Source organism: Talpa occidentalis, unplaced genomic scaffold (assembly GCF_014898055.3).
Source record: "Talpa occidentalis isolate TD23 unplaced genomic scaffold, MPIMG_talOcc4v2.1 talOcc4.5, whole genome shotgun sequence".
In the NCBI taxonomy this organism is placed as follows: Eukaryota; Metazoa; Chordata; class Mammalia; order Eulipotyphla; family Talpidae; genus Talpa; species Talpa occidentalis.
The window spans coordinates 133,585,243-133,601,871 of NW_023604861.1; the positions used below are offsets into that span (position 1 = coordinate 133,585,243).

The 16,629-nt window shown below is 42.6% G+C and overlaps 1 protein-coding gene across 1 annotated transcript in view; it reads left to right on the top strand.

Annotated features, from left to right (window-relative positions):
- Positions 1-16,629, top strand: part of NBAS (NBAS subunit of NRZ tethering complex) — a 253,228-nt gene that overhangs the window by 153,926 nt on the left and 82,673 nt on the right. The window contains exons 37-40 of the mRNA XM_037528501.2: positions 3,834-4,001; positions 6,332-6,445; positions 6,750-6,873; positions 16,446-16,522. Of these exons, the coding sequence (XP_037384398.1) occupies positions 3,834-4,001; positions 6,332-6,445; positions 6,750-6,873; positions 16,446-16,522 (483 nt within the window). The remainder of the gene's footprint in view (positions 1-3,833; positions 4,002-6,331; positions 6,446-6,749; positions 6,874-16,445; positions 16,523-16,629) is intronic.

A 16,629-nucleotide genomic window follows, 5' to 3' on the forward strand; every position in this document is an offset into this window, starting at 1 on the left:
ATGAGTAAAGGTGTTTTGTAGGTACATTTAAAACCCAAAATCATTTATCAAAAATGGCTTAAACATTGGGCACGGAAAAATAAAATAAAAATGACTTTGTATACATCTATTTTTTCTAACTACAGTTTTATTCGATCTGAGGCCAAGAATTCTAGGAGATCTGAGAAGGATTTGTGCCCCGAAGCTCCTAAAATAGTGCCCCTACATAGTGTGTGATTGTGTGTCCCTGTTTAGTGTGTAACTTTGTATTCCAGTGTGTGTACTTGCTCCCGCATGCAGTTTTCTGAGGGAGGACTCAGATTTCATCAGAAATATATAGGTGTTTGTGACTCCCAAACGTGAGGATATCCTTACTTGGCCTGTTAAATAGCAAATGAATTGAAGCAATGTCAGACTTTTTCTGTAATTTGCTCCATGGAGTATTTTTCTAGTACTTCTTCTGACAGATAACTTCTGAAAGTAGCATCATTGGCAATAGGATTGTTTTCTTAATACTTGAGTTCAGGATGAAATTCACTGGAAGTGTTCGGTACCAGGAAGTATTTGGGTTATCCAGAGATATGTCAGAGGAGAGGGGCTGGTGGCAGAACTCACTTTGAGCTCTGTCATCCTTACCTAGTTTGCGTACCACAAGCTCAGGTCACCGGAGGCAAAACAGGTTTCTGAAATTAACCCTCATATTATCAGACATCAGAGAGGGGGAGTCCTAAGCAGACTAGTCATTTTGACCAATGAGAGTTTTTTCTCTAAGCCCAGCTGAACCTGCTTGGTAATGGTGTCTGTTGCAGGGTTTGAAAAATATTATTAGTGCTTGGTAAGTTAACCTTTGTGCTGTGTAACACACTTGACATTAATGAGATTTCATGTTAAATTTTATGCTGGAGTAGTTGATTTGGTTTTGGGCATTAATCTATATTTGCTGTTCTGCACTCTAATTAGCAGTGTGCAACTATGAATATAGAAAGTGCTAGTAGTAATCATTTCAGGAGTAAATTTTACCTAACTTCTTTTTTTCTTTTCTCCATTAAATGAGTTTGAAAGAAAAATGTTTTCCTCATTAATGACTCTGGTTACACTATAATCTTGGTAGACTGCCCCTAAATTATGTGCTGCTTCTGTGGTCCCAACGAGCCTTTTATTTTGCTTTCTCTTTTGTAATTTTCATTAGGGGCATCTCCTATAGAAAGTCCTTTTATCATGTACATATGTGAGCATGTGGACTTCATTTATCTTCTGAAACAAACGTTTTACATGTTTTAAGCTTCCTGTCGAGTCAGCACACCTATGTGAACAGAAGTAAAGTTTAGGTTCATTTTGTGAATTAGAATAAGTTTTAATGGCCTGTAGTTTTGATATCTTTCAATCAATCTGATTATCATCAAATGAAGTTGTATTCTGTGTAAGTGCCAGATTCCTTATGTTTATATCTCTAGTTCTAAATTTGGATTAGTTGATAGCATTCAAATCATTCAATTCAGTCTCTCAATTAACAATTTTCTAAAGATGAACAGGAATTGAAAATGTGATATGAAATCTTTTGAATAACATTTAGCTACTGTAAGTACAACATATTAAGCTTTAGAAAATGTATCTTTAAATATTTAAACAGTGCCGTAAAACCAGACTTCTTAAACATCTGTGCAAATTCAAGTTATGGTTTAGGGATTTCCACAAATTCTGAGGACATAGTAGTAAATAGACATAGTCTCTGCTCTTAAAACGCTACTGCCTAGTAGGGAAGACAAAAAGAAGTCTTATCAATATGATAAAGAAAGTGTGTAACAGTGCACATCCATGATAGGAGAGCATAGGAAAGGGGTGGTATGCTGTGTTTAACAGCTTCTTACATGTCAGGGAAAATATAGGACATCTTTGCGATGTTGGAATAGGCAAGGATTTCTTAAATATGCCTTAAGTATTTCCTAAAAATAGTAAACATAAAATAAAAAAGTACGTTAGACCAATATAAAATTAAAAAGTCTATTAATGAAATGATTCCCTTAAGATAATGAAAAGATAATCCACATAATAACAGGAAATATTCACAATTAATATATACATTTTTGTGTTTCACATATATGTATACCTGTATTTATAAAATATGGGATGTGTGTCCAGAATATATGATGAACTCTTCAAATGAATATGGACCGCCCACAGGAGAGGACTTGATTAGACACCTTACATAGGAGGGAGGAGACTCAGCTGGCCAATAAGTATGCAAAGGTACTTACACACATTAAAATTAGAGAGATACCTTTACATATTCACTGAAATAGCTAACATGAGAAAGACATACGGTGCGCTGGCATGGAGGTCAAGCCACCAGAGCTCTTTGAATTACTGGTGATAATATAAATTGGTCTAAGCATTTTAGGAAGTTTTTGGCACTAGTTATTAAATCTGGACATACGTGTACCGTTTCTCAGCCATTCCATTGCTCAGTACATATCCAGAAATGCATATGTTCCCCAAAAGATAATTACTAGCAAGTTAGGATGGCATGTTGTTATCCACTCCAAATTGGAGCATATGCAAATGCCCATCAATAGAAGAAAGGATGAATGAGTTGTGAAGTATTCACTCAGTGTAATGGCATTACATAGCCATGCGCTGGACAGTCTTCAGTGCTCACAGGAATATGAATACATTTATGTTGAATGAATGAAATCAGACATAAAGGTTTCATTTATATAAAGTACAAAGATAGTCAAAATTTATTCATGCCGCTGCAGTCATAACTGTGTCCTTCGTGGCAGTGGTGGTGGGTGGAAGTGAGCACAGTAGGTGTCTGGGCCTGGTGGCGTGTTTCTTACTGCAGCGCTGGCTCTTATGGGTGTGTTCAAATTGATCATGCTGAACACATTTTTGAATGTATCTTATACTTTAATGAAATGTCCCTAAGAGGAAGATCCCTGTGTCTGAATTGAAGACTGGAAGGGATGGAATCAGTCTTTGCTACACAGCGTTGTGTCTATTGTCCTTTTTCCCCTACTCTTTTGAATGACATATTAATGAATGATGTCATATAAACCTAAATAGTCTAAGCAATTACTAGTAACAAAAGCTATTTAAATGGAAAAACAAGACCTTAACTTTGCTTTCATTTAATTGGGATACTTAAGAAAAATTAAGTAGATGTAGTTAGATACTAAATGATGAACTTTATAAAGCAATTATTTTTCTTTGATCAAACACAAATGTAGTCACTGTCATTTCAATTTAAAAGAATGTTAATATGTTGCCATTTTTCTCCACATGGAGTCTCCTGGGCTAGTCAGTGGAGAGCGTTAGTCTTTTAGCTGACTGTTTCAAGACTGTCCGGAAATTCTATGTCATGAACCTTTAAACACTGTTAATCACCCAGTTGTTTACATGAAAAACGAAACACCTTTCAACATTTCAGGTGGCTCATCTGAATCCTCTGCCTTTGTCTGGGTCACAGTTGTGTTGTTGAAATGAATATTTTTTTTTTTCTTACTCTAAGTAATAAGTACTTCAAAGTGTCTTGTCAAAGAGACAAACATGAGTATGTCACTGCTAGGATATTAGATTGATAAAAAATAAAGAACACACATTACTTGGATTATAAATATTCTGACAGGGATTATTTGACTAATAAACTTTGATTTTGTTTCCTTTAAAACCAAATTTTCTTTTGTAAATGATTCAGTGACTCAAGGAGGTATTGGTTCTTTGTTTCACACCTGTCTTGTTACTAGCCAACAGGGATTTTAAAATGTATCTTCTCGTGTTAAGGGGTCATGTTGCCACTCTCTGCTCTGTCAGGATAGTGCTCATTTTTACTCTTGCCTTTTTCTTTTTTCATACAGGATGAAGTGGGTGTTCCCGGCAGCCACTCATCCGACCTCTTCCACTGGACCGCAGCCACCACCATGGAAGTCCTTTCCCGAACCACGACGACCACTAAGGCCGCGCTGCAGGCCGTCAGCGACGGACACTGGTGGAAGCGGTCTTTGAGCTACCTGCGGCCCCTCCAGGTGGGCTCTCTCTTCTCTTACAGATCAGCTGGGTGGTTTATCTGTGTTCCTTAGCGCAGCTTTCGTCATCTTCACTGTCGTCACAGCTTTATCTTCTCTAGATTATTAAAATAATCGCTTAAGAAATTGATGCCTCCCATCAAGTAGGGAATGAGTATTTCATGGAATGGGATATACTCCCCTAGGTTACTTGTAAAAGACTGAGATAAATTTAAGGACGGTTTGGCTTATTTGTCATACTTAAAGTTTAGGGATGAAAAGGAAAATAATTTCTCAAAGCTTACTTAGAGTTTTTCTACAGGCTTGTGGCTAAGGAATAGCACTACGAGCCATCATGGGGGCTGTTGTGGTTCTTTCAGGCTGCTGTGGCAAAAGCATCATGGACTGGGGGGTTTAAACAGCAAACATTTAATTCCCGCAGTTCTGGAAGCTGGGAAACCAGGCTGGCAGCCGTAGTGTCTGGTGAGGGCTTCTTCCTGGCTCACAGACAGCCTTGTCCTTGCTGTGTTGTCCTCACTCGTGGGAGGGGTAGGGTCTCCAGAGTCTCTTTTATGATCTAATCTTCTGCCAAAGTCTCTAGCTCTTCCTACCCTCACTCTGGGGGTGTCAACAGATGAGTTTTGGGAGGCCACAAACATTCCCTCTTTAGTGGGGTCTCTGGCTAAGGGCAGCAGTTTGTCAGATTGCTCAGGACAGGCAGTGGAGCAGTCACTTCCTTTCTGTGCCCTCTGAACCCCTCATTCCCTGCTCCTTCCCTGCCCCCACACTACAGTGCTTTTCTTTTATTGAAAAAGTACAAGGAAAAGGAAACAGCGCCTGCTGTTAAATTCACCCCAAATACTTAGTTACTACCTCGTTCCTTATGCATTTTGCAGGAATGGGGAAGTGAGATTTCTTAGGAGAAGAATCCCTTTGAGCAGCAACCTGATTAAGAGCAAGCACACAGCCCTTGTTGAGGGAATGTGTTTGAGGCCTCTAGGATGAAAAGGAGGCCATTGTAGCATGAGCAGGCAGAAGGGGAGGGAGGGCAGGAGAGCACAGGGATGTCAGGGAGGCCAGCCATAGCAAGCCTTCTGTGGACTGTGGTAGGGAATGTGGAGTTTATTCTCAGGGAGAGGGAAAGCTGTTGGAGGATTTAGACAATGAGGTGTGTGATCTGATGCTTTACTTTCAATGAAGTCATTTAACTGCTATGTGTGGGGAGCTGGTGGGAGGAGAAACAGAGTCAGGTCTTTATTCCAGGGCTCCAGTGGAAAGTGGTGGTTGCTGTGGGGCGAGCGTGGGGAGAGTGGGACGTGGACCTGCATGTGATATGCAGGACAGAGGGAACGATGGATGATGGAAAGATGCATCTCAATGTGACTGACTTTGGGGTAAACCTGTGCCTCTCCTGTCACTGCATGTGTCACCCTGGGTTATGATTGTGGCTGCATTTCTGTCTCACCTATTGGACTGTTTGAAGGGTTATGTCTTAGGTTGTCTGACGGTGCAGCTTCATTGTTTCTCAGGCTATGCTTGGCATAAAATAAGTTTCAGTAAACTGCAGAAATTGGTGAATGTCTTTTTCTTGGTTCTCCCAATTAGGAGCTTTATAATCCATTTGAGGGAAGTAAAACTTGAAGGTAGTTAACCTCACTAGAGATACTCAAGTACTTCCTGGTGAGGGAGCTGCAAGTTTCGTATCCCGTGGGATGTAGTGGCGGAAGATGTGGGGATAGTCAAGGGATGTCACTGCATTTTGCCTCCGTCTGCTAAGGTTTCTGCAGGTGAGGGCTAAGGTGGGCCTGGAAGGAAAGGTGGCATCAGAATGAACATCTTCTTTACAATAGAAGAAAGCCATAGAGGCCTGTGCAGTGCATAAAATAGATCAGTGTGTTTGGAGTGAGTTCGTCTTTATTGTTAATTAACATTTGATAACTTTAAATGTTCTGCATAGCTTAGATTTTTATATTCTGGCTATTTAGCATTGTTTTCAGCTACCAAAGATTTTTGAGCAGGGGCCCAATAGACACTAATGATGTTTTACAAAGCTTATTCGGACTATAGCACAGAAAACTTGCACGGACACTCCGCCCATGCTTCAGTGCTTCTGAGGGGTGGTGTCACAGTGACGAGTGAAAGCAAGAGGCACTGCAGGGGGCGCTGGCGAGCTGCTCTTAACTGTCGCAGCGGTTCTTGCATCCCCACTGGACATCAGCAGCCCACAGCGTCCTCTCCTTAGAACGTGATGCAGAGACATCATTTTCTCCTGAAGTGGGTTTGTCTGTCCTTCATTCCTCCCTCCCGCCAGCTCTCTTTTTATATTCATTTCATCACTTTGTTCTGTTTAGGGGCAGGGATTGGATGGTGCTTATCAAGTTGGGACCATAGCCAATGAAGATCTAGAAAGACAAAGCTGTCATCCCTTTTATGAATCTGTGATCTCCAATCCCTTTGTCACAGAGGTAAGGAAAGTGTACCTGCAGATTGAACTCTCATGTTGCTGTGGCATTTTAGTAGAAACAAACATTTTTCTGAAAATGTACTTCTTTGCTTTTGTGCTTACGTAACTCATTAGCTTTGCGTAGTTTGTTTTTTATACTTTATAACGTGAGATTAAAATGTGTCTAAAATACTATGTAAAATAATAGGCTGTAATAAGTGAGAATGTTACTAGAAGATAGAAAAATACATAATTTTGCTTTCAAAGAATATTTGAATAGAAAAACAGACCCCTACTAAACTGGCGTAACTGCTTGCTTTATCCAGTCTCAAGTAACCTATGACCCCTCTGAACACATCCCACTGGAAAGCTTTGCAGAGGTCTTGCTGAGAACTGGAAAACTGGCGGAGACTAAGACTGAAGGAGAAGAAGTGTTTCCAACAACAGAAGGTATGAAAGAAGGTTCTGGTTCCTTGACAGCGTGTCACTCATGTTAGGAGAACGCTGATGGAGAGTGGGAAACAATAAATTTTCTGTAATTTTGGATAGCTGAGCTTAACACCATCATTCATTCAAAACACATATTGAGTACCTGTTGTTTTCTGGACACTTACTAATATTAAAGATATAAAAAGAGAAGTATGATACAATTCCTATCGTTAAGCTGCTAATTATATAAAGTGATTTTTCTAGCCAGTGGTATAAAGTGTTTAGTAAGTATTTCTTTCTTGACAACTTCTAAGCGTTGCGTCACAATGTAGATTGTATTTCATCTTGAGAATTTTCCTCATGGTAGTATTTCTTTCCCATGTAAACATTTAAAAAAAAAAAATTAAACATATGCAGGGGGGCTAGAACCAGCTCACCTGTACTCTTCGAGATCCTATTTTCTTTCTGTTCACCTGGAAAGTAGAAAAGGCCTTCGTGGGGCAGACTGTCTCCTAGGACAGACGCCTCAGCTTGTTAATGGCGGCTGTTTTCCCCAGAGCTGAGTTTTGAGAAAGCAGAAAGCCTGTGTGAGGCCCAAACTTCTGGGCTATTAAACCTCCTCCTTCAAGAGGATTCTCAGAGCACTTGATCATCTTTGCTGTGATTGGTAACTGCATGGTGAGGCCTCAAAGTGGTCTTCAGACATGAAGCGAATGGAGGAGTTTTCTCCGCTATGATGCTACTTGGTGATGAGCAGAGGGCCCCAGCCCCTTCCTCATCGCGTGCATGTTACTTGGTGAAGGAGCGGCCTGGGCCCCCATGCCAGGCACTGTCCTGGTACCTGGGGTAGAAAGTTGAAGAAGACACAGCCCCTGCAGGTGGGGAGGAGACATCTGTGTGACACGGGTTACAAGAGGCGAGTAGAGCCGTGTTGGGAGCCTCCTGGAGCAGGTGATACTTGACCTGGAGCTTGAAGGGTGAAAAAGAGTAATGTGAGTGAGAAGAGAGAGAAAATTTGAAGGAAAGGTGGATAGGGAGAGGGAGAATCTCTCTGGATATTTAGGAAGAGGGAGTAAGATCTATGTGTGTGCTGGTCTCAGCGCCGTATCTCTGTTCCTGAGACTGGCCAGGGCAGTGAGCGTTTTCCGTTCAGCTGGGGTGAGGCCTGTCTCTGCACATGGGAAGGGCTGGCCTGGTGCGTGTGGCCGTCATCGTGGCAGGAGGTGGGGTGCACTCGCTGACACTGAGCCTCGGTTCCCAGGGCACATGTGTTCTGCTTTGTGGTGTCTGGTGGGGCTTAGCAGGACTGCAGGGATTTTCTTTTTGTCCTGGTCTGTCTTCATAGTATCATTTCTGACATTCAGATTTTAGTTTTCTACCAAGGAAAAGAATCCAAGGACGCTAAGGAATTACACAGCTTTTTCAAATATTGTTGAATTGAACAGGGAACCCCCTCAGAGCACCTCCTGTGTGTATTGAGAATGTAATTTTTTTAAAATATAAAGGTGATTTTAGTAACAATCACCCCAGTAATTTACCTTTGGATTTATAATATTTGAAGCGTTTTCATCAGCACAGTCACGTTTGGTAGCTTGATAAAGCTAATATATCTTAAACAGAGATCTTTGACTATTTTATAATAGCAAATATTTGTCAGAAACTCAGCCCTGAAGTGATACGGCTTAAATGACCCAAATTAAAAAGTCATGGTTAAAATGTGACTCGACTTTGGCTCAGAAGTAGGTCATAATACAAATTAAACTTCCCAACATGATTGGACTTTTCTGCGTTTTTTAATAAAGTTGATGAAAAGGTTTTTATGGAGACTAGCTGGAGAAAATTGATCATTATTTATTTAGCTAAATGAATGATTTAATGGTTAATGATTTCAAAATCAATAATATGGGCAGCTTTCCTCTGTGAATTTAGTTCTGAAATTAAATTAATCAGAGTATTTTCCAGAGGCACTTATTTTGCACAGAATTAGTGCTTGAGCCTCAGGCATACATTTTATCTGATTTTGACTGTTTAACTAGTTTTGGAAATGTATTGTATTTAGAATTTGAGAACAAGCATTGCAAATTAAATTCATGCACTGCTAAATATAGAGTGAGTGTGAGTGTGTGTGTGTAAATAGGTATCTTAAATGGTAATGTAAAATCGCTGCATCTCAGAGTGTAGCCAGTGTGACATCTGGTGAGCCCCACTAAGATCCCGTGGGATCAATCTACTTGAGGTCCTCACTGATAATTTTGGCAAATGTTGCTTCACATGGCTTGCAGATTCAAGGCCGAAGACCTTCATATATGTGAGGTTTGGCTTCTACTTTGTACGAATCTCGAGTCTCAGGGAGGGCTATGGAGAAAGTTGGTAGAGACACGAATCATCCACCTCCCTGTCCTCCCCTTCCTACAATTAGTTTCCTTTAACAATTTAGTCATTAGTCTGTAGGGGCTCTGGGCCAGGAACCCGCGTTTCAGATATTAATGAGTTGTGATCTGGTTGTGGGAGAAAAGATGTCAAGAGGTAACTTCAGCAATTATGTTAGGGGTTGGGGAAGCGATCCCGTTCCTTTCAGCCTGGGACATATGGGGTCACAGGTGATTTCCCCAGTTTTGGTGCAGCTGGGAGGTCATGGGCTTTGTGTGGCAGAAAGCGCCGCTGCCCGAGCACTGGAGCTGAGGTGGGCAAACCTGTCCAGCAGTGCCTTTCTGGAAGCCCCATTTGGGAAATCAGTACCTGACAAGGAGCTTGAACATTTGACACAGTTATCACAGAGGATTTTTCTCTTTCCTTCCCCCAATATTTTTGAAGGAAGTTTTCCATTGTACAGAAAATTTAAATTCTACCGTGAACTTCCATGGCCACTACAGATCACATTGAACTATCTGGGCGGTCACCTCGCCACCCTCCCTCTGTCCGCCCGGCACATTGACTTATTTCTGAGCACTTCAGAGTTGCAGGCGCCTGTCTCCTTCCCCCGAGCACTGCGCCACACATCTCTTTAACTGGAGTTAATATTTATTCCTTTTATTCTGGGACATCATTTGCAAACAAAGCCCAAAAGCCATAGCTTTTAACGAGTTCGCCACCTGTGTGAGCCCAGAGGACATCACTGTCATGGCAAGGAGCCCCAGTTCCCGGCCACCTCCGCCCCTCGCGCTGACCGCGGGACCTGTGCTGCTGTTTCCCTCGCTGTGGATTTCTTTTGATTGTTTTTAGAATTCGCTCAGTGGAATGAGCAAATGGTACAGTATGTGTTCTTCTATGTAAAATGCCAAGTGAAAGTCTTCGAGATTCATCTGTGTGGCCTGTGTCAGCAGGTGGCCTCCCCTGGTCACAGGCGTTCCATGGCCTGGCTGTCCCGAGTTACCCGTCCTCTGTGAGAGGCAACAGAAGGCTACAGGGCCTTCCCAGCTTTTGGATTCTATGGAAAGCTGCCGTGAACTTTTGTGTGCAAGTGTTTCTTTGGTCGTGCAGTCTCCCTCCTGGCTAAGCTCTTAAGGTAGACTTGCTCCAAGAGTATGTGCTTGTTAGTTGTGTAAGAACCTCTTTCACTTTCCAGCTATTGTGGGTTTCCAGGGCTCTGGTTCTTTACGATGTCAGCTTTTCTATCTGAATTTTACTGCCTGGCATGAAACAGGTGGGAATTTGTCCTCAGAATGGAAGCTGCAAGAATGGGGCCTTGCAGTTTTGCAGGTGGAACCTGCCGTCCGGTGTCTGCCTCTTCTGAGCCTCTCCAGCCTCCATACATGTGCTCTTGATACTTTTTCCGGAGTGTATAGTTTTCATCTGCTTGTGGGCTATACCAATAAGGGAACCCCATCACCAAAGAACTAGAATAATTATTCTGGGTTTCACTGGGCTTCATTGATGAAAGTGGGGCTAACGTCTGATCACTGCTCCCTGGGAAGGGAAAGAGAAAGCCTGGTGCCTTTTTTTGGGACTATTCTGAGGAGTCAGCTCCTGTGAGGGAGCTGTACCCTGTTGAGTGGTCTGACTTCCCCCAACTTAAGGTTTCTCATCCTGGCTCATGAGAGTAGATGTCAAGAAGCCTCTGGAGAAATGGGCAAATGGGCGTCCAAGGGGTGAGCTGTGCAAGCGAAATGGCAATCCCGGTGGAAATGCCGCCATGAGGACCTGGCTTGACGCGAGCATTTAGAAAACACACGGTGGCTGGTTAGGGAGGGCCTGACTATGAAAAGTGCAGTGGGGGGTGTTGCTTGACCTGGTTGTTCTGCTGCTGTATCCTGTGACTGCATTAACATGCTTGGAAAATAGGACATATGTTCGTTGCTTGTAATAGCAGAGGCTTGTCAGTAGCCTGGCTGATTCTGATATTCATCTTATTTCGGATCTCCTGTTTCCTGTCTGTATCAGTGAGTTTGGGCAGCCAGAACAGAACACCATTGATTGGATGAGTTACCCACCAGAAATTTGTATTGACAGTTTGGAGACTGGAAGTCAGAATTCAGGAGGCTAGTGGGGTTCTGGTGGGGGCCTCCTCCTGACCTGCACTCGCTGCCTCCTGGCTGGCATGAGGCAGAAGAGAGAGAGAGAAAGAATAGCTCACAAGCTTTCTGCTTTCTCTTCTCAAAGAGCACTGGCCCCATCATGAGGGTCTCACTTCTCAGACATCATTAAATTCTGGTCCCCTCCCAAGGCCCCTCTCCAGTGACCATCTCCTTGGGAATAAGGGCTTCAGCATACAAACTTAGGGAGAACATGAACACTCAGTTCATAGCGCTCTCGTCACAGATTAACTTCCTTTCCGAGTTTGAGTGTTTTATATTAACTTTGCAAGCCTATGTAAAAACAAAATACTATCTCCTTTGTGGGATTTTTGTGACACTTAGGCTCAGTCGTGCACAACACCTATCTCATGGCTCATCAGAGCAGATATTAAAATCACCGTGATGATGACGAGCAGTAGTAGTATGTAAAGGATGGCAGGAGCACAGGTAGAGGGTGTGAGATGAGTCATTTCAGAGTCAGACTGATTTGACTGGTGGCCAGAGTGAGAATAATGGCAGTTCTAGCCACAAACTAAGGCTGCCTTCTGTTTATGGAGATTTGGATGCCAATTAAGAAATTTAACTTACATTTTCTGGAAAGTTGGAGATCTTTGGATGGGGGGCGGTGTAAGTAAGATGGAAAGAGTTAACTTTGGAGAGCTTGATTAGAATTCATAGGAAAATGCTGTTTTAGGAATGATATGGAAGGAAAAGGACAGAAGGAATTTGAGTTGGGAGTTGTTGAGAGAGTTCAGCTTTTAAACAATGAGAGACAAAGCTTGAGATTGTGACCATGGAAATAGGAAGGAGGCCTGTGTGAGTTTTTGGACATGGCTCAGAGGATGGAACCCATACCTGAGTGCTGGTACAGAGGAGAGCATGAAGTCCAGAGGACTCCGGGATTTTGTTTGTTTTATTGGGAGAATCGTGTGCTAATTCCAGAAACATGAAGAGACTGGGTGAAGAATATTTAGTCGGGGAACTGTGGGAGTGTCCAACAGGCAGTTGGAAATGCTTGAAGTGCACCTAGTTGAGGTCCCCCCAGGGTGAAAGCATGATGTGAGGTTAAATGACAGTGAGGAAACAGCCTAGTGCCCACACCGAGCATCTGAGGGGAAGAGAAGTTTGTTGACACACGCAGTGAGGGAGCAGATGCCGGGGTGCCCGGGACCCTGAAGTCCAAGGAGGGGCTGGTTAGCAGTGCTGGGTGCTGCGGTGGGATAGAGTGAGAGGCCACCAGGTGTGGAGCTCAGTTTCAGGGGCTTGAGGAAAGATTGTCACAGTACTGGGTGCAGTAGGGGTGGACCCCACATTTACTGAGTTTTGCGCACTAAAGGAATGAGGAGACTGTTGAGTGTGTTAGAATGGTTAGGTCTCCAGAGAAGAACGTTTTCTTCAAGGTTGGGATGATTTGTTTATGTGCTGGGCAAATAGAAAAGAAGGGCTTTTCACTATTTTAAATTCTCTTTTTGTAAGTAGGAGGAAAACAGCTAACTTCTTCCATAGAGAGGTTGTGGGGTCCCGGCACCCAGTGAGACGAAGCTGAGCAGCAGTAAGGGTGGAGAGCAAGCTCATCAGATGATCGAGTGTGACTTTTCTTTGTGAAATTAGTCTAGATGCCTAAAAGCAGTCATTAACTTGTTAATAATTGTGATTTATCTAAAATGGAAATAATTGCCTCTGTTCCTGCTGTGGCAGTTATTAATGGAAAAAACTACTATCCATCATCTTTAGAGAGAAGTCAAAACCTGGATAACTGTAGAGCATCACTGTTCCCTCAAGTTATAGTTTATAGAGGGGGCAGGGAACTTATAGGTGCTTCCCTCCTATGTGTCTTACATACTCCATCTCTTTTGATGCTAGTTTACAGTGAGGATTCATCCCCAAATCCTAAATGCTTTGAAAGACAAAAGAGTATTTTGTGACTTGTTTGGTAACGAAAATGACCTGAGGTTAAGGTTTTGCACACCCCATTCTAGCTGAGCAGCCCAAGTTCTGTGGCCTCGTTCCTGCTTGCCGAGGGCTCTGCTGCCGAGGTGGTCACGTAATGCGCGGCCTCAGTGCAGCATAACTTCCTTAAAAACCCAGAGCATTGTGACATCTAGAACACAGGGTCACACTGTGGCAGTGGTGGAGCTTAGCCTTGATCCCAGACTTTTCTGGTTCTGAAGATGGTTTGCTTTCTGCTGTATAATTCTGCTTGATTTTGTAGGCTAGAGGTATATTTATGTGTTGCTTTAGGCGTTGTTCTAAAATATTGTTTTTTGGGGTTTTTTTGGCAAAGGGTAAGGTGGCCACACATGGAAATGGCTGTTGATAAAGGAAGAAGTGTGTGCTCACAGATGCATAAAAACAGCTCACATAGGGTCAGCGTCAGGTCAGTCTGGATGCAAAAAGCTGGAGGTGAAAACCTGGGCAAAGCCTTCACTGTGGTTTTCATGGCAAGGTATGGGTGAGGTATGGTAGGCAAGCATGAGAGAGTTTAAGGTTAATAATTTGGATAATTTGGGGCTATAATGGTGGCCCTTGTTGTCTAGTACCTGGCCCTGGGGTGATGAGGGCAGAGAAATGCTACTTCTGGGGTGGAAAGCTAAGGAAGTGGTTCTGGAGGATGACTTGAGTTGGTAGGTTTGCATCAAAGGCATCTGATAGGGTTGTTTTCTGTCTGGAGGAACTAGCTAGCCCTGGCAGGGGCCTGCCCTCGAGGGTTAACAAGGGCTCCCCAAGATGCCAAGGTATCATAAAATAAATAAAATAAAAACAGCGATTAATACATTTGCACATATGAAATAAAATACATGTGGATGTTGTTTGGGGCAGACATTTATATTGTGGGGTGATTATTTTCACTTTTTGGCACAAATCACCAAGGTGATCCAGCAGGCTCCATTCTGGGTGGGTTTGGTCATGACTTTGAGCTGGAGGACATTCCTTTCTCTCTTGCCAACTCCAAGCTCTGTGTTCAGTTTTGTGTGTTCAAGACCTGCCAGTGACATCTTGTGAGTTGTATCTAAAACCTAACAGACTATTTTAAAAACAAACCCACTTTAACTTATGTATTCAGATGAAGAGTCTCCCCCTCAGAGAGGACTCTGCTTTATTACTGTGTTGTCCTTGCCTGATTCTATTTTGTTGTTTTGCTTTAGAATTTCTTTCTTTGGAATATTTTCAGTGGTAGCATATTTTCACCCCCACAGGGTGCTTTGGTTTTTGGAAACGACCAGAAGCACACTAAATTAAATGAAAGATGAGTTGATATGATTTTAAAAAGGTAGTTTTGATTGGAAAGTAGTAAAGGCACTGATTTTGTCAAGTGGGCCTCAGACTGGCCCAACCAGGCCTCTGAGATGGGGCTCCCTGAGGACTCGAGGGCTAAGTCTGATGAGTGGGCTCAGACACAATCATTTGAAAATAGACCTCTTTTGTGCATAAAAAAGGGAAATAACTGAAGAAAATTAAAATCGGTATGGAAAAAAAACAAAACTAGGTGAGGTTGGTCACCATATAAAGACTCCATGAGAAATGAAATTCCTAGGGGGGAATTATTAGCATGTGAAATGATTGGATTTTATTTTTCTCCAAAATGCGGTACTGAAACGTTACATCTCTATCCAGATCATGTGTAGGGAGATACAGGTGAAAATAGCAGCCTGTGGGGAGGGGTGGGTATAATAAGTAGAATCAAGTAAATTTTCTTCAAGTAGTTCAAAATTTTTAGGCGATTAAGTTTACATGAGTTTTCTTGCTTTATTGTCTGGTGCCCAAAACATATAGCCTAACCACTTCATCCTTCAGTTTGTGGTAGCCCCTTATGGTATATTCACCCATCTTCTTTGCTCTCATGATTGTTTGGCAGAATTTGTTTGGACCCTTTGCATTGTAGTTTTAAGTTAGTTACTTGGAAACTTTCCCTGGTCCTAGTGTGCTTATTCCCAAGGGGCAGTGTCTGGTTCAGGGAAACTGGCCTTTTAATGAGTAGCTTTTGAGTAGAAAACATACTTAGAGCATTATGATTTCTTGGGAGATCTGGACTGATTCAGGGTCCAGTTTAGTTCATAAGTTTTAGAGAACACGTGGGAAGTGGGCGTGGAGAGAACTGATGTTCTTTGCAGAGGCACAGTGGGGAAGGCCCAGGTTTCCTCGGTGAACCAGCCACGCGCAGAGGAAGGAGATCTTGAGTTCTGGTCGGGCCTGCCTCTGGCGTGTCACCTGCTCAGAGGTTGCTCCCCACCCTCACCATCCCCTCGGCCCAGACAGTCAGCTGAGCTCAGGTGATACAGGTGACTTACATTTTAGTCCAAGCAAGACACAATTACGAAGGCAGATCTTCTGAAGAACAAATCATATGGTGCCTTCCCACAGTTATATACTCACATATTGCTCCCCTCGTTCGTGCAGATCATCGCTCTGGGTTCCTTAAAATTCAGGACTGATATTTTCATTATATATAACTGCCTGAATGTACTTGTTGCTCCGACCTTGAGTGAATGGAATACTTCCTTATTAATGCAAACTGTGTATAAATGTAAACTTTATTAAAACTAGGACATGGACAGATTGTTGCTTATATAAAGATTTTTGTGGAAAAGTTGCTAATGGTTGGTATGTTTTAAGAGATTAAAAACCAAAACAAGAGACAGGCGTCTTTTTGTGGAGGGTGAGAGAGGGCTGTGGTTTTAGAAGAAGCAAACCCAGGTCCCCGTCATTACAGTGATCACATGGTCACCAGGGGTTTGCTCTCGTGAATCTGTTCTGTTGCTTTGGGCTTTATAGTATTCCATTGTCATTCTTCCACAACACCATTTATAGCTGCATTTTTAAAGCCAGAAGATTCACTGTAAGAAGCTGTTCTCGCCCATCTGTTGCAGTTGCAGCCACACTAACAGAATTTCCTTGTATTTATGTAACAAAAGCACAACTGGTCAAGTTAGCACTTGGCATGGTTCTGTGTGATGTCTTTAGATGTGCTGCATACACTTCCATGAAGGGTCTTAAAAAGGCCTCTGAAGCCATTGATCTGAATCCTCTAGAACACATCACCTGCACTTAGTAACTCTTCATTTTTCCTCCCTGATTCAGTCCTTTTGCAGCTAGCAAGCGATGCTCTCCCCCATGACATGACCTTGGCCCTTGCATATCTCCTTGCTTTACCACAGGTAAGTTTGCCTTTACCAGGAAGGACTCCAAAATAAAAACTAAAAATTAAAAAGCTAAAAATTATACTGAGGGTTTTCACCAGCAAATTGTTTATTATATGATTTGC